General features: G+C 50.8%; 1 protein-coding gene and 1 long non-coding RNA gene across 4 annotated transcripts; both read right to left on the bottom strand.

Annotated features, from left to right (window-relative positions):
• Window positions 1–241: 241 nt before the first annotated feature.
• Window positions 242–4,421, bottom strand: MARVELD1 (MARVEL domain containing 1). Of its 3 annotated transcripts, XM_058697386.1 has the most exons (3): window positions 2,209–4,421; window positions 983–1,198; window positions 242–841 (listed from the first exon to the last, which is right to left on the bottom strand). In XM_058697386.1, exon 1 carries the CDS (start codon window positions 4,247–4,249, stop codon window positions 3,728–3,730), a length of 522 nt encoding a protein of 173 aa, XP_058553369.1. In that variant the 5' UTR covers window positions 4,250–4,421; the 3' UTR covers window positions 242–841; window positions 983–1,198; window positions 2,209–3,727. The 3 variants fall into 3 exon arrangements, with proteins under 3 accessions (XP_058553369.1, XP_058553368.1, XP_058553370.1); XM_058697385.1 differs by having other exon boundaries at window positions 242–1,198; XM_058697387.1 differs by lacking the exon at window positions 983–1,198.
• A 3,910-nt stretch (window positions 4,422–8,331) lies between these two features.
• Window positions 8,332–10,229, bottom strand: LOC131493184 (uncharacterized). Its single transcript, XR_009252500.1, has 3 exons — window positions 9,912–10,229; window positions 9,405–9,506; window positions 8,332–8,744 (listed from the first exon to the last, which is right to left on the bottom strand). It is a non-coding gene; the product is annotated as an uncharacterized LOC131493184 (long non-coding RNA).
• Between the last annotated feature and the right edge of the window lie 10,533 nt (window positions 10,230–20,762).

Here is a 20,762-nt window from a genome sequence, read left to right as displayed (position 1 = left end):
TTCCCACCAGCTTTTGTCAGGGGCAGACACAGGCAGTTTTCTTCCCTTTGGTCCCTGTGTCCTGCCCTAAGTGCGCTGAAAAGCCATGAACTGATGTTTCTTTTCCTCCCAGAAGGAAATCGGAAGCTGGGGAGGCAGACAAAAGGACAGTGCGGCATAATGAGAAGATGGAGGGAGTCCGGGAGCACCCAGTACACGGAGTTACTGCAGGAGGCCAGGAGGGAAGACATGTACACCAAGATCAGACAAACCAAACTTTATTCAGAAAAGCAAATTAGTCATCACAACTAAACTATTAAATGAGGCACATTGGTCCCCTCTCGCCACCGGCCCTCACCCCACCCACTCCCACCCTCTCTATTGGCCTTTGTAGAACACTAGAAAATTCCTTTCCTGGGTCCGCAAGCGGTCCTAGACTTTTGGACTGGTAGGAGCCCACAGTGGTCTCGGGCTGGACTGAATCCTGGAGTCTAATGAGGGAGGCCAATGAGACTGTCTCCAGTATTCAAAAATTCTGGGCCAGGTCAGGAAGCCCTTTCCACGGTACAGGGTCTCAAGGGGAAGGAGGGGGTGGGGGTGGGGGAGGGGGCCGTTTTACAGGTCCTTCTCACATCTCGAGAGGCAGCTGGAGGCCAAGCAGAAAGGCACATCTAGAAGAGCCAGTGAGCTCTGGAATGTTTCAGGAACATCTGGATGGATAAGGTAGCATGAAGGAAGGCCAAGGAGATGTCTACTCCTGAGTAAGGTCGCCGGGCCACAGACAGAGCACCGTGAGCAGGGGGACTAAGAAGAGATCCTCGGGGGGCTGGTTCTGAGCTGAATACTCAGCTTAAATGGTGATCTGAAAAAAAGAGAAAAAGAAAAAAGCTGGAGCCAAAACCCACTGTTTAGAGCACAGAGGTGCATGGCTCAGTTCCAGGTGTCTGGAATCTCGTGCCCAAGTAAGTCAGCACAAGGAGAATCAGGATTTCTCTTGTGTTACAGTAAAACGAATCTTCACTCATCTCGGATCTCCCACTGGATAGTGTTGGAGGAAAGCTGCTGGGCAGAGGTCGTCGTTGGCTCTCCCCACTCCGCAGCCCTCTGCTGGCCCAGGCCAGAAAGGCGTCCCCTGCCCAGGGAAGCAAGCCCGGGGGGAGAGGTCGCATGACCGCATGACCGGCTATGGGAACCTCCACGGCCTCAGCAACGTGGAAACCTGCAACAGAAGAACCAAAGTCACTGGGCGTCCCACGCACCTCCAAGTACCCCGGCAAAGCCCAGCCCCAGGCTCTGGCTGGCACCAGTGGTGAGAGCTGAAGGAACTGGTGCCCCTCCCGGAGTAAGGCAGCAGGACTCCAGCCTAAATGAGACAGCGAAGGGCTCGGTGTTCCAGGATTTCCCGAAGGGCAGAAGATAACAGTAACAACAACAACCACAAAAATAACCACAATTTTCACGGGGACAGAGTTTTAGTTTTGCAAGATGAAAACCGTTCTGAAGATGGATGGTGGGTGACAGCTGCACAACAATGTGAAAATGCTTAATGCCACCCAATTGTACCCTTTAAAATGGTTGAATGGTCAATTTTATGCTAGGTATATTTATACTTCACCCCAACTTTTTTTTAAAGTAACCACATTAACAGCATCTAACATGTATTGACTCCCTACTGTGCACAGTCCAGCCCGGTCCTGAAGAGACCAAACTGCCAGAGTCCAGATCCGAGCTCCCCAGTCAGAGCCCCGAGACTCTGGGCAAGATACTTAACCTCTCTGTGCCTCACCTCCCTCCTAGGCAACATGGGAGCACCAGAACTCACCTCAGTATGGTTGTTCAGAGAACGAAACACAATGGCACGTGCCTCAGGCAGTGCCAGGCACAAAGGAGCCCTGGATAGATGCTGTGACCCTCCACACTCCCATCCAGATCTTCACAAATGCAACAGCAAAGCCTCACACCTCTCTGCCTAGGCTTTAAAAACACACTCTCGCAAACACACTCTGGCCTTCCCTATTCTAGTTTCTAATCCAGACGTGGCTGAACTTTTTCAAAGAGCAGATCTTTGAAGGATTTAGCATAAAGGCTGAATTAGCACAACTCTTGGGACACTGTGGTCACCTGTCCAACTTGCTCCGAATAAAAACCTCTTAACTTTCAGAAAAGGGAGCTCTGTGCGTTTCATTCCGAGGCCTATCACCCCTCCAGAAAAATCAAGAAGCACCTTACCTTACGGAGGCTGGGCCAGCTGTTCACCCCAGCTTCGGAGTTTTCTTCTCTTTGGTGACTGTGCCCCACTCCTGCCAGTTGGTCACAGTCAATGCCAGCATCTCTTACAGGTAATGTTCCAATTGACTTGGAAACCACCTGGATGACTTTGGCTTCATTTTGCAAACAACGTAGAGGAATGTTCAGATCCACCAGTTCCCAGGTCTCTCAGGGGCCTGGCAGGGACAGCCATCTTCTCCCTCACTGGGTCAGGCCCTCCCTCGGCGACAGAAATTCCCTGGTAAATAAAAGGAGCACCCCAGATCTTCAATCATACTGTAGCCAGTGGGTTGTATCCCTTAGGAATGAATGACAGCCAGGCCCGCACAGGGATGCTTGGAAGCCTTAGGTGGCAAAAACTAATTGGTCCAGGTCCAGAGGCAGTTAACACTGTAAACTAAATTACTTGGGCTTCTTTTACAGCGGGACTTCTCAGAACCTTTGATATGCTAACGAGCCTCGTGAATCTCCAAGAGGAGATAGCACCTTTGAGAAACCCTTTTGGCAGTGAAGCCCCCTTTTAGAGGATAGCTCCTGAGTCAGAGCTCCTGGGAACACCCACTGCTCTAATGTAAACTGCTGGACTGGGAGTCTGGAAACAGGGTTCTAATGGGAGTCCGCAAACGGGGTTCCAATCTTATTCTGGCTTTCCCAAGAGCAAGGGGTGAGGCTCACCCTGACATTCCTTACGGTCCTGTGGGATCCCTAAGGCAAAAAGAAACTGGGAGGTGGGGGGTGGTGGAGTAGAAGCCCGTGAGAGGAAGGCTGGTAAGGTGAGGCCTGGGAAAGTCGTGTGCATTTGGGCCTGGCCTCCAAGAACCGCGAGGACAAAGGCTGAACAGGCAGAGGGAGAGAAGACTCCAAAGGTGCAAAGGTGCAGCCCGCGGGCCTTTCCAATCCATCCTCACCTCTGCAGACAGGCCCCACCCCAACGTCACAGCACAGACTGCGCTGGATGCTCACACAATCCCAAACTAAAACGAAAACTCTTCGCTCATCCCAGGACCCGTGGAGGCCTGTCCCCAGCTCCGCCCGCGGCTGCGAGCCTGCCCTTCACGGCACTCTCGGCTGGAAGAGGGGCCAGGGAACGGGGGTGCTCTTCCGACCGCGGGGTGGGGAAGGAGGGGGCAGTGGCGCAGCCAAACGCTCGTTCCAATTGGGAGCCTCCCCCGGATCTACGCGGCGCCTGTACACGTCTCGCTCTCGGCAGGGAAGGGAACGAGGAACCGCGAGGTTTCGCTTCGGGCGGCCAGGCTGAGCGTGGGGGCCACCTCCTCGGACGTGGCCTTGCCCGGGTCCCTGGAAACGAACGGCGTGGGCGGCGGCGCTGCCGTCGGGCGGGAACTGAGGGCCTGGGCGCGGGCGGCGGCGGGAGCGCGGGGCAACGGGTGGGCGCCGGGGCGCACGGGCGCGGGGCGGCGGCGGCAGGAAGGACGGGGGCGTCGGTGTCGGGAGGGTCCCCGCCCCGCGGCGCGGCGGCTCACGCCACCTCCTGCTCCCCCTGGTAGCGGCGGCAGCAGCCGTAGAGCGCCGAGAGCAGGTAGAGGCCGAGGCAGAGGCCGCCGCAGACGGCGGCCGCCAGGAAGGCGTGGTAGGCGCAGGCCATCTGGTAATCCTTGAGGTTGCAGTAGCTGTGGCTCTGCGTCTGGGAGATCATGATGCCCGTCGCGGCGCCGTAGAGCGCGGCCGCCAGCAGGTCGTGCGCCACGTTGACCACGAGCCAGCGCGAGCCCAGCACGGGCACCAGCTCGTGCTTGCCCAGCAGCGTGAGGAAGTAGAGGCCCAGGGTCAGCAGCCAGAAGAGCACCGACACGAAGAGCGCGAAGTGCACGGGGCCCTGGTACCGGCTCGTGGCGATGGTGATCCAGAAGGCGGCGCCGGCCAGCAGCTGGAGCAGCCGCAGCACGCCCAGCGGGCCGCGCAGGAAGGCCCGCTGCAGGCGCACCGCCCCGCGGACCGCGCGCGCCTGGGGCGGCGGCTGGCGCGGGGGCGGCGGGAGCATGGCCCCCGGGCGCGGTGGCGGCGGCGGCGGCGCCCCGAGCAGCGGAATGGCGGCGCCCGGCTCGCGGGGGCGGCCCGGCCGACGTGCCCGCGGCGGCCTCCGCGCGTCCTTCCGAGACCTCCCGGCGCTTCCTCTCCCCTTCTCCCCACCCTTCCTCCCCTCTCTCCTCCCCACAGCCCTCCTCTCTTTCTGTCTCCCTCTCTCCACCCCTCCTACCCGCCCTTCCCCTTCTCCTCCCCGTCTCCACCCCCGCTCGCTCCTCGAGGCTTCCAGCCACCTCTTTTTGGGCCTCGCTCACCACCCTGGCCCCCCTTTTCTGCCGGCGCCAGACTCCCAGCTCGGATTCCTTCCTCCCCGGGGCGCGGCGGAGGGCACTCGCACCCCCCAGCCGACCGCGGGCCTTCCGCTCTGGCAGCCCCGGCCCAGTTTGGCACATCTGGGGCCGCCCTGCCCGCCCGGCCTCCTCTGCTCCCGTCCAGCTTCGGAGGGGAAAGCTGTCTTCTGGAGCGTTCTCTCAGCCTCTCGCTGGGCCCCTTTCTTTCTACTTTCTCTTGCCCTAGCGCCCACCCGGGCCCCCTGGTCTTTTCCTGGCGCTGGAGGAGAGCAGTGCTGGTATTGAGCTTACATCCATTCTCACGTGGACGTCTGGAATATGCTACCAGGGTCCACCTCGGACTTCTCCTGGGCTCTCAGACATCAGAGAAAGGGACCGGCACCCGCCAGAGGCCCCACTGCCCCTCCCACACACCACAAAACCAAGTCCTGTCGGTCCATCCGACTTTTTCCAAACCTCCTTGCCGTCCAGGGTTGCCCAGATTAAAAATGTGCTACCCAACATGGCCGGGACACGGACCCTGGGGTAAGAGACAGCAAGGCCCGTGTGCTTAACTGCTAGGCAAAATGGCCGGTGGTGGAAGCTGATGATGCTTCACACCGTCCTTTACCTGTACGCCCATTTAAGCGTCAAGACAGCCTCAGAGATACACACGATTATTTTCCTGGTTTTATCGAGGAGGAGAAATGAGGGCTAGAGGGGCTAAGACAAGAAGCTGGTAATCGCAGCTGGTCTCTCTTCTCTCTCCATCCCATCCAGCCTTTGTGCACTGTGTGACATCTTTCTAAAGCACAGTCCCGTTGTTGCCCTGCTTCCTCCACTGACCACGGGATAGAGTTCTATCTCTTCTGGGGGGCAGATTTCACAAAACGGCTCCAACTGACTTTCACTTTCCTTGTTTTCCACTTTCTTCCCTTACCCACGCTCCCACCCAGCATGCCAACCCCACCAAACCTCTTAAGTTCACCCGAATAAGCTCAGAATGCCCTTCATCCCCAGGCCCGCACTTGGCTGGCAAACTCCTACTTATCCTTCAACGCCCGGTTTAGATGCTCCTCCCTTTGGTCCAGCCTCCCACACTGTTGATTCCCGGCTCGTCAGGCCCTCGTTTGGTGCATCCATTAGTTCTCCAGTACTTCGAGTCTGGTACGTTGCAACTGTTGGCTGTCACCTCTATCTGCCTTTGCCTGGCATGTAGGAGGCTCAGTAAACGTCAGCAGAGTGGATGACTGAGTGGTAGCGATGAGGGAGTGTGGGGCAAGCTGAGGGCAAAGTACAGGCTAACAGCAGCCCCCACCCCCCGCCAGGTGGGATGTGCGTGGTATTCCTCGGACACTCCTGGCTGCCCAAGAACAGGGGAAAGGAAAGAGAGCAAATGGCTGACGGACAGAGGTCACGGTCACGCAGGACAGGAGTCTCCTTCAGTGTACGGAAAACTTAGTAAACTGCAAGAAAAAGCTAATCTTATCCGTAGCCTTATCTCCAGACCTGTAGAGTCCGTTTCCTGGAACCCTAATATCACCCTCATCAAGATGTAAGGGGGTTGAAGTGCTTCCCACTTAAGTGATGTGGGAAACAAAGGCAAATGAAAAATTCCCTTACTGTCGACAGCCCATTGGTAAGTCCTTGAAACAGGCAGAGTGACCCTCCTGTAGGAGCTCAGCTGCCTTGATGGTGACACTTTGCTAGGGGCAAAAGGCCATCTTGGCCTAACATTACCCCAACCTCCAGGATCCTGTAAGTCTTCTTTAACATATAAAAATTCCTTTGGAAACTTCCTTTATCTCAACTCTGCCAAGGTATGTGCTGGCAATCATAGTATTATGATTATGACCCCTTGATATATGTCTGAAGGCTGTCATGACTGAGGTTTTACTAAACAGTAATAAATGGTGTTTCCCTAACAACAGCTAGCCCCTCAAGGTCCTGGAAATCCTGCTTCCAAAATTCCTTAGAGATTTACGCTGTCCCTGCCCCCCTCCCAACCTGAGAGTGTGTAATCACTTACCCATCACAACCCCAGTGCAGCTCTTCCTGCCCACAAGTCCTGTCCCTGTGCTTTAATGAAATCACCTTTTTGCACCAAAGATGTCTTCAAGAATTCTTTCTTGGGGCGCCTGGGTGGCTGGGTTGGCTAAGCATCCGACTGGGGCTCAGGTCGTGATATCAGGGTTTGTGACTTTGGGCTCCATGTTGGGCTCTGTGCTGACAGCTCAGAGCCTGGAGCCTGCTTCAGATTCTGTGTCTCTCTTTCTCTCTGCCCCTCCCTTGCTCATTCTCTCTCTCCTCTCTGTCTCTCTCTCTGTCTCTCTCTCTCTCTCAAAAATAATAAACATTAAAAAAATTTTTAAACAAAATAACTCTTTCTTGGCCATAGGCTACAGACCCCCATCATCACCCCCAAAACCCATCATTTGGTGCCCTTAACAGGGGGCTTCGAGTCTTTTCATCTGGACTCTGAACCAGTGCAAACCTGGTGAGTACTTTCTCCTTTCTTCCTTTCTTCTCATTTCAGGGGCTTTTTGAGAAGTATGGCCTTATTGGGACACTTCTATGTGGATTGCTCAGGCTGCAATCCGGTCCCCCGTGGCAACTCTACAGGGAGGAGAAAGCCTGCCATCTGGCTGGAAGTTAGTACTCCGGCCAGAATGGTAATAAGACCCAGAAACTTGATGCCCTCTCTTAATTCCTGTCCTCATATAAAGTTGTCTGTCTTGGGCATGGGACCGCCACCTAAGTGATTAGCGTGGCTGCTGATCTTAAGACTCCCGTGTGAAGTTTCCTCCTCATTGGTCTAATGTGATCCCCTCCACATCTCTTCAGTTGTGGGAACCGCAAAGAAACTGAGAGGGCCCTCTTACCTTGGGGACAACGCACACTTTAGTCCCCCAGCTGACCCTACCTCCAGAACTAGTCCCTCATCTCCTGGTCATGGGACGTGTCCACTGGCCCCCTGGCTTGGTGAGCTGGTCTGTCTCCCAGCAGACTGTCACTCTTGGTGGGAGAAAGTTTATGTGGCTTCTCAGGGGCTAATGCCCCTCCCTGCCAACACAGCCCCGCCTCCAGGGACTTGAGAAAGCTCCGAATGCACATCTTAAGTGAATAAAAGGGGAAGTAAACATCGTATCTGTGTGAGATGACATAGTATAGAGGCTTAGGTGCAAACCCTGGAGGCAGACTGCCTGGCTATGCATCACTGCTCCACCACTCCCTCGTGCTGGGCCAGGGGTGGGGGGATGGGGGGGTACTTAACTGCTTTGTGCCTCAGTTTCCTCATCTGTGAAATCCTTTCAGCCATGGACGCCAAACGCCTGTTAGACACTGGGCACCATTTTAGGGTCTAGGGATACATAATATATATGCAATCATTGTTAATTGAATGCCTACTATACTGTAGGCACAGTTTTTTTAAATTTTATTTTAACATTTATTTATTTTTGAGAGAGACAGACAGAGTGCAAGCAGGGGAGGGGCAGTGAGAGAGGGAGACACAGAATCTGAAGCAGGCTCCAGGCTCCGAGCTCTCAGCACAGAGCCCGACGCGGGGCTGGAATCACGAATCACGAGATGGTGGCCTGAGCCAAAGTCGGACACTTAACCGACTGAGCCACCAAGGAACCCCTCTAGGCACTTTTTTTTTTTTTTAAGTAAGCTCTACACCCAGTGTGGGGCTTGAGCTCACTGACCCCAAGATCAAGAGTCACATGCGATACCAACTGAGCCAGCCAGGTGCTCCTATATACTCTGATTTGCTGGTGGGGAACCCAGGATTCAGAGGGTTAAGGGAGGTGAACATGTTCAAGGAGCTGACGGAGCAGCCCAGGCGTGGCTGGCTCCAGGTCCATATTCAAAGTGCTTATATATACTTTCCCGTATTTTATTCTCAGCTGTTATTACAGGGATCCAGAAAAGTTATGTAACTTGCTCAGAGAAACAGAACTAGCGAGTATCAATGTGAAGACTCAAAACTAGGTCTTCTGGTGCCAATTCTGGGGCTTTCCTCTCAGCATCCCTCAGCAGCTCCTGGAGGGACATTCTCAATGTTCTCAGGGTACCAGTCTTGAGAAGGGCTGGAGTGAGGACGGGCAGCTGGCGGCCGAATCTGGGTGCAGGGCTGATGACGAAGTTGTGCCGCACAAACTATCTCTGTGAGCAGGGGACCTAACCAAATAAACATTTAGAGTGAGAGAAAAGAGTCCTTCCTCTTCTAAAAAAGGCATCTGGAGATTTGAGGGTGGAGCGCCACCTGGTGGGCACAAACCTTCAGCCTCACAGCTAAGTCCAGCTCCTTACAAGGAAGCCAGTGGTGGCTTTGGGAAGATATTTTTAGCCTCTGGAATCCTGAAGACATTCCAAGGGGCAGTCCGGGAGACTCTGCAAAAGCATAAGCACGCCAGATCGTGATTCCTCCAAAACAAATATGGTCTAAGCACCTGCTGGATGCAAACGATCTGGGTGTGGAGTGTAGGAATAAGGAGCACCCGCTCATGCCCTCACAGTGTTTGCACTCTTCTGGTAGTGGAGGGACAGCTGTGGACAGAAAAGAGGGAGGAAGATGCAAGGAAATACAAAAGGGAGAAGGCTGGGGAAAGCTTTCAGAATGAAGTGCCTTTAGAGGGTGGATAGAATTTTGACAAGCAGAGATGGGGGCTAGGCATTGTTGGGCAAGGCAGTCTACCACAGGTCCTAAGCGGCAAAGGATGCAAAGCCACGGCCGCCTATTCGTTTGCCAACCGTTTCTCAGTGTTGTGTTCTGCAGCCGGCAACTTTGAGGGAGGAGGGAACATCTCCTCCAAGACAGCAGGCTTGCTTATTGCTTACGATAAAAGTAGCGGCGGTAGGAGGGGACAGCGGTGGGTTTCCCAAGCTCAGCGCTCCGCAGCTGTGACACAAAGCTCTCGCATGTGTAACATCCCTGTGAAACTAAGGAACAAGGGAAAGAGACATACTGATGATGCTCACCCTGCTTCCTGTGCCAGGAGTGGCAAATTCTTTGTGTCCGACTCAGGAAGCCACGCCTTCTGCCAGCATTGATGAAACAACAGCAGGCTAGCTTATTGGCTTGTAAGCGGGATAAATCCCAGACCCTGACAGGTGCTGTAGGCAGAGGGCACGGTGTGAGCGAAAGCAGGGACTAGGCTGTTCGGGGAACAGGAAGTACTGAGGCTGAATACTCAAAGCCCCAAAGCAAAGGACTTTCAGTACGCCCAGAACAAGAAGGAATGCGTGGCCACCTGGAGATCCCATGACCAGCTCTTAATGTTCAGTCAGTTCTGTCTTCAGTCTCTGGGCTACGGGCAATGTACCGCATATATAGACTCAACTCACCTTGGTTTAATACCTGTTGAGCTGGCACTTGACACAAATTAACTAACAGCAGAGGCAAAACTCATAGTGAGGAAGTATATGGGTGCTGGGACCTGCAGAATCTTGCCTTGAATCTTATCGTTAAATTACTAAATAAACATTTCCTGAACACCTACCACGTCTATACCTGGCATTAGGCTACAGTCGTATACCTGGGTTGGAAGAGGCCTTAAAGATCATTTACTCCAGGCTTCTCATTTTATGGAGGGGTAACTAAGGCCTGGGGAAGGTAAGTGACCTGGCCCAGGTCACACAGCTGATTGATGACATGAATGCCAGATTTAGAACTTAGGTCTTCTGACTCACAATCCACTGTTTACTTGGGGCAGGGGCCCTGTATGCCAGCCCAGGACGTGAACTCTCATTTGTCAGTCAAGTGGCTCATACCTCCAGTCCTGTTCCCGAGGGAACTCCCACCAGGCTGTAGGAACAGGGGCCTCTGGAATGGTGGATGGGGCCCCCTCTGGGTGGAGTTGGGTAGGAATCTGGGTGGCTCTTGTATTTGTTATCCCAGCCCCCACAGAGTACCTGGCCTTTGCTGGAGCTGCGAGGCAGCCTGGATTCTGGGCACCTTTGGGCAGATGGAAGCAAGGGGCCCCGGGGGCGTGGATGTGATAAGGGCATTCGACTCTGGCAAAGCTCAGCCCTCACGCTCCAGGAGAAGCTGGCCAGGACCAGACTAGGAGCCGCAAGTACCCTCTGCGGCTTATCTTTGCGTGAAGCCGCCCAGAACATTGGCTGGCAAGGCTGGGTCCGTAAGACTAAGTAACCGTGAGTGACCAAGGTAGATGCCCCTGAGACTTCGCCATGAATCCGCCACTCATGAGGTGCTGAAGATCACCTCCTACTGGAACCCGTCATGGGGATGTGCAGACCTCAGCAGACCGCAATTCTGAGGAAAGGAAGGGCCTCACCTATGAGGATGGACACCTGGAGCCGGGATGGATTGAATCAATCACCACCACCCTGCCAGTCAGCCTTGGATAAAAGCGGCAGTGGCTCAATAGTAAGAACCAACATTTGAAAAGTGCCTTCCATGTGCCAGGCACCATGCCAGGTGCTGTCCACACTTGTCTCGCTTACTTCTCACAATAGCTCTGTGACGGAGGGTCATTAAAACCACTTCCACTTTTAAAATGAGGAAACCGAGGCACAGGGAGCTTATGTGACTTATCTAATGGCACACATCCAATGGAGAATGGAATTCAAATATGTGATCCCCAAGTCCAGGTGTTTTTTTTTTTTAATTTTTGAAAAATGTCTATTTATTTTTGAGAAAGAGAGGGAGTTGGGGGAGGGGCAGAGAGAGAGAGGGAGACACAGAATCTGAGGCAGCTCCAGGCTCTGAGCTGTCAGCATAGAGCCTGATGTGGATCTCGAACCCACGAACCGTGAGATCATAACCTGAGCTGAAGTCAGAGGTTTAACCGGCCGAGCCACCCAGGCGCCCCACTAAATCAGGGCTTTTAATCAGTGCGTATATCTCGGACTTCAGCCTTGGTCTTGGAGGACACATCAGAGGACTGCCCCTGAACGGCGACAAAGAGACCGATCCCTGTTGTAGAATGGTCAGCAGGCAGGGGGCCAGGCAGGGGGCCACGAGAGTGGGTGTGGCTGTCACAGGTCCCAAGATCTGCACCTGGGGAGCCTGTGTATGCTGTTTCCATACCCTAGCCTACCATGTGAAGGGTCTCCAGGAAGGGGTGATTTGTCCCCCTAACTCTCTACCTCACCCACAGCTGGAGCTTTAAAGCCAGAGGAATGAGGCCCAAAGGCTGAGTTAGAGCCCAGGGTTGCCATCAGATGACGCTTTGTGCTGAGTGTTTCACCTGCGTCTCCTCCTTGGCCCTGGCAACAGCCATGGGGGATAGGTAATTCGTTATTTCCACTTGACAGTTGAGGAAAATGAGAGGCAGAAAGATTAAGGTAGGAACTAAATTTAGATTTTTAGACCACTGGAAACACTACATCTGTCTGAGATTCCCTGAACCTACTTTAACCATGAACTTGCCCCTTAGGTCCAGTCTCATAAGACCCTTTATAAGACATTATTCACTGAAACCACAGAGCAAAAGCAAATGTGGTCTCTCCTCCACTACCCCTTGGTCTCCAACTCCCATTACCACTGGGGCTTCTTACGGATGGGGAGCATCATGGAGATTTTCTCCAACTCCGGTTTTCGCTCTACTGCCAAGAGAGCCCACCCCCCCTTAACCTAGACAGGCAGAGTGGGACACGGCTGCCGTGGCTGAAAGAGATCAAACCCACTAGAAGCCACTAGAGACCAAGGGGACCTTGTCCTGACCCGCCAGGAAGATGCCAAAATAGCTAATGTCATGGCATTCAGGAATCAAGAGAAGAGCGAGAGTCTTCAGTGGCATCGAAATGCTTTAGGAGGCCTGCCTATCTCTCCCATGGCAGTCTTCTGCCTGTACCCACAGCCCCTGTCGGAGTGGTGGCTCTAGATATAGATGGTATATTTCTGCTATGAAGCTCTGCCTCTACTTCCCCACCTCCACGTCTGACCCAAGCTGGACCTATCAGATTCCTTCTTTTGGAATTTGGCCACATGGTCATTTCTAAATGGAGCTAGTGCTGCAGTAACCAAAGTCGGTGCATGAGGCAAATTTAGGGGGAACAGAAATTCTGAGCTGGCAGAGGAAGCTGATCTGCAGAGAAAAGGGCAGTGTATTAGGGTTGTCTACAGAAACAGAATGGATGGATGGATATAGATATGCATACACATACAGATTTATTATAAGAAATTGGTTGGTGTAGTTATGGAGGCTGATAAGTTCCAAGATCTGCAGTTGGCAATGTGGAGACTCAGGAGAGCCATGGTGTAGTTTAGTCTAAAGGCTGCAGGCTCAAGATATAGGAAGAGTCAGTGTTTCAGTTAGAGTCCAAAGGTGGGAAAAACAAGCAAACAACGTCTCAGCTCAGACAGTCAGGCAGGAGAAAGTCTTTCTTTCTTTCTTTCTTTTTTTTTTTTTTTTTTTAAGTTTTTAAGTTTATTTTGAGAGAGAGATAGAGAGCACAAGCTGGGGAAGGGCAGAGAGAGGGAGAGACAGAATCCCAAGCAGGTTCTGTGCCATCAGCGTTGAGCCCAACACGGGGATCAAACTCACAAACTGTGAGATCATGACCTGAGCCGAGCTTAACCAACTGTGCCACCCAGGCACCCGGTTCTTTTGTTTTTTTGTTTTTTTTTTTTTAATTTTTTTAGTGTTTATTCATTTTTGAGACAGACAGAGACAGCATGAGCGGAGGAGGGGTGGAGAAAGAGGGAGACACAGACTCTAAAGCAGGCTCCAGACTCCGAGCTGTCAGCACAGAGCTGGACGCGGGGCCTGAACCCACGAACCATGAGATCATGACCCGAGCTGAAGTTGGACACTCAACCAGCTGAGCCACCCAGGTGCCCCTCTTTTGTTTTTTTAAGTGTTACGTTTATTTAAGTAATTTCTACAGCCAACATGGGGCTCGAACTCACAATCTTGAGATCAAGAGTTGCACAGTCTTCCGACTGAGCCAGCCAAATGCCCCAGGAGAAAGTCGTCCTTACTTGTGAGAGGGTCAGCCTTTTTATTCTATTCAGGCCTTCAACTGATTGGACAAGGCCCACCCACGTTAGAGAGGGCAATCTGCTTTACTCAGTCTACCAATTCAGATGTTAATCTCATCCAAAAACATCATCCAAAAACACCCTCACAGACACACCCAGAATAATGTTTGACCAGATATCTGGGTACCCTGTGGCCCAGTCAAATTGACACATAGAATTAACCAGTACAGCGGGGTGCCTGGGTGGTTCTGTAGGTTAAGCCTCATGAGCTGATAACGCAGAGCCTGCTTTAGATTATCTGTCTCCCTCTCTCTTTGTCACTGCCCAGCTGGCACACACTCTCTCTCAAAGATAAATAATAAATGAATAAACATTAAAAAAAAAAGTAACCATCACAGGCAGCTCTGCAGAGATGAACGATGATGAGGAAGAACAGCTGCCTATGACTTACTCCAGGTTGTTCAGCGAGACTTCATTTCTGTGCGCTCACTGTTGCTTTACAGTAACCTCCTTCCCCACTTCTTTACCTGAGATAACAAACAGATTTCTGTTTCTTATGATGGCACCTTAATGAAGCAAGGAGGGTTCGGGTCCTAACTGTTCGGGTCTGACTCCTAGTTCTACTCCGCAGAGGTTTAAAAACAAAATGGCTCCAAATTCTTTGATTCCTCTTCCATCAAGAGGTTGGGTCTATGTTTCCTCTGAATCTGGGTAAGCTTGTGACTCGGTTATAACTAAGAGGATGATAGAAACCACACTGTATGACTTTTAAGTTCTGTTCAAAAGACAAAGCCTCTCCTGCCTGATTCACGAGAACTCATATTTGTAGCCCTGAGCCGCCATGGAAGAAGCCCATGTTCTAGGTCACATTGACAAGCCACTGAAGCACTCCAGTCAGAAGTTCTGGCCTTCAAGTTCCCCCAGCCTGGGCACCAGACATGAGAAATGAGCTTTCAAATGATTCCAACCCCCGGCTGTCAAGGCAACATCTGCATTCAAGACTTCCAGCGGATGTCCTGACATTGTAGAGTAGAGACAAGCCGCTTCCTCCGTGCACTCTCTGAATTCCTGTGTATCATTCGTGCTTTTTATTTTCTGTGTGTTATGATGTTTTGACATCTTGGGACCTTGCAGAGCCAGGGAGGGACTCTCCCTCCCAGATTTTGCTAATTCCTAAAGATAGCAGATCATGTGATGCTGAGCATGCCTCTGACATGCAAACCAACCAATCCTGAGCCCATACTCCAAACCACCTCCTCTATTTTGGTTCTTACACTCCAGGAGGCAACACTCCTCTGCCCTAATCATCCCAGGGGAAGGTATCAGACAATTGGAGACAGTCCCTAAGCCCCGTGCCTGCTGGAATTATTCAAACTATCCTAAACCTGCCTAGCCTGCTTACTTTGCTGCAACCATTTCTTCCCATAAAAACTACAGTAAGAGTTCATGTCCATGCTTTTCTCTTGCTCCTTCTGCCTCCTGAATGACCCTGGTGCTTCGCCATGTGGCACCACATGGCATGGCCTGTCCCTTCCTCTGGGGAACTGTGAGTAACAAACTGTCTTTTCACTGGCAGCCATCTCCTGATCTGTTGGCCTCACTATTCCTAAACAAAACCAAAATCCCGAGTACATTTTTTTTTTTAAGTTTACTTATTTATTTTGAGAGAGAAGGTGAGAGTAGGTAAGGGGCAGAGAGAGAGGGAGAGAGAGAGAATCCCAAGCAGGCTCCACACTGTCAACACAGAGCCTGACGCGGGGCTCCAATTCATGAACCGCGAGATCACGACCTGAGCCAAAATCAAGAGTCAACCGAGAGTTGACGAAGAGTTAACCGACTGAGCCACCCAGGAGCCCTGAGCTGGAGTACATTTCAAAACATCCTGACCCACAGAATCCATGAGCATAATAAAATAGTCATTTTATACCCCTCAGTGTTGGGATGATTTGTTAAGCAGTAGAGGTACCTGGAGGGCACGTTGACATCCTGCAAATCTCTCAACCTCAGCTTCTTCACGGGTTTAATGAGATTAACAGTGTGATTTCACTGGGCTGTTGTGTGGATTCCATGAGATGTAAAGAGCTTAGCGCTCACATGTGTTAGTTTTATTTTCAATATTGTTTTCTGAACGAACTTGGACACCCAGCTCACTGGTTCCCAGTGCATCACTAGATTGTAAGACAGAAGCCTGCTGTCACTTGAGGGTTTTTTTGTTTTTTTTTTTTCCACTTGAGGTTCTTTATCCTCGCCAACCTACCAGTCTCGCCATTGTCCACTGGATCAGCCGAAGTCCAATCATGAGACGGAAACCACACGTCATTTGAATAGGGAAACCTCAATACAAGGAATTATTTACTATAATGGAGTGCTGAGGCATTGGCTCACAAGAAGTTAAAGATAACTCTAAAGAACACAGGAAAAGATGATATAAGGAAGAGCCCCTACCCCTAGAGCTGAGATGGACCCTTAAGAGGTTTCTTCCCCCTCCCTCCCACTGAGGCCAAGATTCAGATCTGCTTAGAAAGGACGTAGTAGCTGTGGCTCAGTGGCTGGCAAAGAAGTCTCACTGAGGTGCCGCACTTGTAGAACTTGCCAGAAATTAGCAATGTGGGGTGCTGGGAGCAATCATTCACAGGGAGCGACCTCAAAAGTTATTGCAAAGCCACTCAGGTGGCTCAGGGAAGCTACTAGCCACTGTGTGTTGCAGGCACTGAACGAGGCGCACACATTGAGGGAGCCCACACTGCGGGAGCCCACACGGCAGGACCTGGTGCCTGAAAAATCACGTGCACTCCAGGAGCGGGCCCTGGAGAAGCCTCGAAGGCTGCAGGAGCTCAGGGACACACCAGAACCAAGGAGAGAAACTCTTCCTCCTACGGTGTCTTGCCAGCTCCCTCTACTGACAAAGCTGAGCATTGTGCCAGCTGGAAAAAGAAATATTTGCAGGCCTTTGCTCCGTTATCCCAGAGATAACTGGCACAGTCTACCTCTTTGGAGACGCATCTTCTGTACGCAAACTTTTACACACATTCGGACTTCCATACTACAATGAAACCACTCCTTATTTCCACCGAATGAGATACAGCTCTCTTTCTTGGAAGTTCTCACATCCTCTCTCCAAAATAGGGAGATACACAGTCCCAACAGTCTGTATTCAATACTTCTGAGTTTGCCAGAGTCCCTCAGAATGTACTGTGAACTAAAGACTAAACTGGTAACGTTAACTTCCGATGACTTACAAAACTTACAAATGAAATGAAAATGTGAAGAGAGAGAAAAAGAAACAGGTTAATATGTACCAAACCACCACGTATATACAACAGAAAGAAAATATGCAAAACTACCGCAATCCTTATTTTTATGATTGGCCACAGGCTGTTGTAAGAACCATTAAGGATTTTCTGGCTGCCTCATTGCTTCTACACTTATTGGTTGGCATTCTACTATAAGGGAGGCCTATTTCTTCTCCTCCGTGTACTCATTTATTCATTTATATATTGCTATGGACTTAGGTATTACTTCACTCATTGGGTTATAATCTGTTACTGTCTTGCTTTGTTTTGATGCTCTGCATTTGCTGATGGGAGCCCTCATCAACTGACTCCTAGTCCTTTTGATGTCTCCATCATTCTTTGAGTACTTCCTTACTTTCCAGCACAAGATGTTCTAGAATCATCTTGAAATTTCTCAACCCCAGTGGTTGATTCATTTCTCCAAGGAACCGTGGTTCCTTTTGTGGAGCATGGTACTGGGAACTCAGTATGTGGGCTGTAAATGTGCTTGTTCCTACTGCGGTATCATTGCTTCTAGGCCCTCTCAGCAGACCCAGCTGGGGAATGTGTGTGTTTGTGTGTGTTCGTGTGTATACATACACATGTACACATGTGCACATACACATTTAAACATATGCATACATTTACGACTCACTTACTTCTATACCTACTTATCTGTTAAAAACCATGAGTTCAGGGGCGCCTGGGTGGCTCAATCGGTTAAGTGTCTGACTTCGGCTCAGGTCACGTACTCAGGTTTGTGAGTTTGAGCCCTGCATCGGGCTGTGTGCTGACAGCTCAGAGCCTGGAGCCTGCTTCAGATTCTGTGTCTTCCTCTCTGCCTCTCTCTGCTCGCTCGCTCTCTCTCTCTCTCTCTCAAAAATAAACATTAAAAAAATACAAACAAAAAACTGTGAGTCCATACTTGCTATGGACTGAATTGTGCCCCCCCACAAATTCACATGTTGAAGCTCCAGCCTCCGATATAAGTGTGTTTGGAGTAAGGAAGTAATTAAGGTTAAATGAGGAGTGGAGCCCTGATCTGATAGGATTAGTGCCCTTATAAGAAGAGACACCAGAGAGCTCTCTCTCCTCACCATATGAGAACACGGTGAGCAGGCTGTTGTCTGCAACCCGGGAAGAGAGCTCTGATCAGAAACTGAATGGCCTGGCACCTTGACTTGCCGTCCACACAACGGTGAGAAAGCAAATTTCTGTTGTTAACCGCCCCCCAGCCTGTGGTATGTTGTTATGGCAATCCGAGCAGACTAATATAAAACTGGCCTTTAATTATAATCTACATGGGTTAGATTAGGTGTGGGTTTTTTGTTCGCTGTGTTTTGTTTTTTACTGCTTCTATATTGTACTATTTGCCTGTAGGACTTTGCTGTTTTTGGTTAAGTTCAGAGAAGAGGGCTGTAGTAAGTTGCCTTGTATAATGTCCTAAGAAGAAGGGTGCTTTTTAAAAAAGTTTAGAAGTGGGGCGCCTGGGTGGCGCAGTCGGTTAAGCGTCCGACTTCAGCCAGGTCACGATCTCGCGGTCCGTGAGTTCGAGCCCCGCGTCGGGCTCTGGGCGGATGGCTCGGAGCCTGGAGCCTGTTTCCGATTCTGTGTCTCCCTCTCTCTCTGCCCCTCCCCCGTTCATGCTCTGTCTCTCTCTGTCCCAAAAATAAATAAAAAATGTTGAAAAAAAAATAAAAAAAAAAATAAAAAAAAATAAAAAAGTTTAGAAGTACCAGGATCATTTATCAAGAAAAACAGAGTCGGGGTGCCCGGGTGGCCCAGGGGGTTGAGTGTCTGACTCTTGATTTCGGCTCAGGTCGTATCTCAGGGTCGTGGGATCGAGCCCCCATCAGGCTCTGCACTGGGCTAAACATGGCATTCTTGGCATTCTTTCTCTCTCTCCCTCCCTCTGCCCCTCTTTCCCGTTCACACTCTCCACCCCCCTCTACAATTAAAAAAAAAAATCTTAAAAAAAAGGGAAAGGAAAAACGGAGCTGACTCAAGAGTCACACTACTGCTTGTCAGCTGAGGGTGAACGTTCTCTCTGCTCTCCCCAGAACAAACCCACTGGAGCAAATCTCAACCCCAGTGGGGAAGCATTGGTAAGAGTTGCTTGAACAACTCCTGCAGGACGGAGAGGGAAGGAGTCAAATGCTGGTTTAGTGTCTGTAGCAAGGTTTATATTGAGTGCTGTGACACCTCACTTCATCGTCACAGCAACACAGAGAGATGGGCATGATTATTCCCACTCTATAGATGAGAAAATAGAAAAGTGGAGAGGTGGGGCGCCTGGGTGGCGCAGTCGGTTGAGCGTCCGACTTCAGCCAGGTCACGATCTCGCGGTCCGTGAGTTCGAGCCCCGCGTCAGGCTCTGGGCTGACGGCTCGAAGCCTGGAGCCTGTTTCCGATTCTGTGTCTCCCTCTCTCTCTGCCCCTCCCCCGTTCATGCTCTGTCTCTCTCTGTCCCAAAAATAAATAAACGTTGAAAAAAAAAATTAAAAAAAAAAAAAAAAAAGAAAAAGAAAAGTGGAGAGGTTAGGTATTTGCTTAAGGCTGAACAGCTGGAGCCCCTTTCCTAGACTCTACTCCCCTAGAAACTAGCACCTTGCTGAGCCATACTGGCGCCCGGAGCAAAAGGAAACATATGCACTCCTATATGCACGTACCGAAATATCCTTCCACGTTTTGAGTCAAATGGAAAAAGCTGATGAAAGCCCTACCATCAAAAAACAGGACCACACATAAAGCCTTGTGTTGCCCAATCTGTTCACACGCTATTTTCAACCCTCCTAAAGCTAATTGGCAGGGAACGTAATAGTGACCTGCATGGAACTGTGGGCTGATTGGAAATGACTATTCCTGTTGCAAAATGACGCCAGGTCATAAAACAAACAACGGTCTGTCTTTATTTTAAGTGCTGATGTTTTGTTCACCGTGGATGTTTTACATTTTGCTTTTTAAAAATACTACATTAAAATATTTATCTGGATTATTTAGTGCCCCCTTAAATATTGCACCCAAGGAGTATTCCTCACTCACCTCACCTTAATCTGATACCTCGTAAAACCGACTCTTGGCCTGAATTACACCAGGACTCTACTCCTCAGAGCTGACCTTCCCTTCTAAACAGGGCTCTGTTGGGGTGTGGATCCCAGACCCTGCACTCTGGCATGATGTTAGTGCCCTATCTTCTCATCAGAAACACTGAATCATAAAGCTGTAACAACAGAAATGGTTCCATTGTGTGGTAAGCATACGGTCACATGCCTGCAAAAGTGTTTGGAGAGACCAGATATTCTCCACCCAGCCTTAGTCACATCTGACCCAGAAGCCACAAGTTCCCAGTTCCTATCCTGGTAGGCTCATCTGAGCTCCTGGCATCAGCATACAGGGTACAGGCAGTCCCTGGTTCAGAAGCCCAGCCATCCTGTTTAGGAGCCCACACAGTCCTCTCTTTAGCCAAGCAGTTGGCTGAAAGGCGTTGCAGCAATCAGTGCCTTCTATTGGAGATGAACATTGCTGATTTCTTTGTTCTTTTTGCCATTTCCCCAGGTCTTCAGAAGAAGTCAGGGAGACCTAGCTGCCTATTGCCAGGCACCTTCCTGACCATTTTTGAACCAGTGAGCAAACAACTCCTCATCTTCCAAACAAGTAAACAAGCATTCATCGAGAACCTACTGGGCACTCTGCATCCACACCCGCCCCCTCTAATCCAAGTTCCAACCTATGGCCGAAGTGACCTTCTAAAAACACAAATTAGTCAGGAGGATGAAACGAGCTAACATTTGTAAAGTGCTGACTGGCATTACTAGCACATGGTGAGTGCTATAAAATATCTATTAAGGGGCACCTGGGTGGCTCAGTCTGTTAAGCGTCTGACTTTGCTCATGCTCATGTCCTGATCTCACGGTTGGAGCCCAAATTGGCTCCGCTCAGACAGATTCTCTGTCTCTCCCCACTCGGCCCCTCCCC

This window comes from Neofelis nebulosa, chromosome 13 (genome assembly GCF_028018385.1).
Source record: "Neofelis nebulosa isolate mNeoNeb1 chromosome 13, mNeoNeb1.pri, whole genome shotgun sequence".
Classification (NCBI taxonomy): domain Eukaryota; kingdom Metazoa; phylum Chordata; class Mammalia; order Carnivora; family Felidae; genus Neofelis; species Neofelis nebulosa.
The sequence above is the reverse complement of the archived record's forward strand: the minus strand, read 5'-3'. Positions and strand labels throughout refer to the sequence as shown.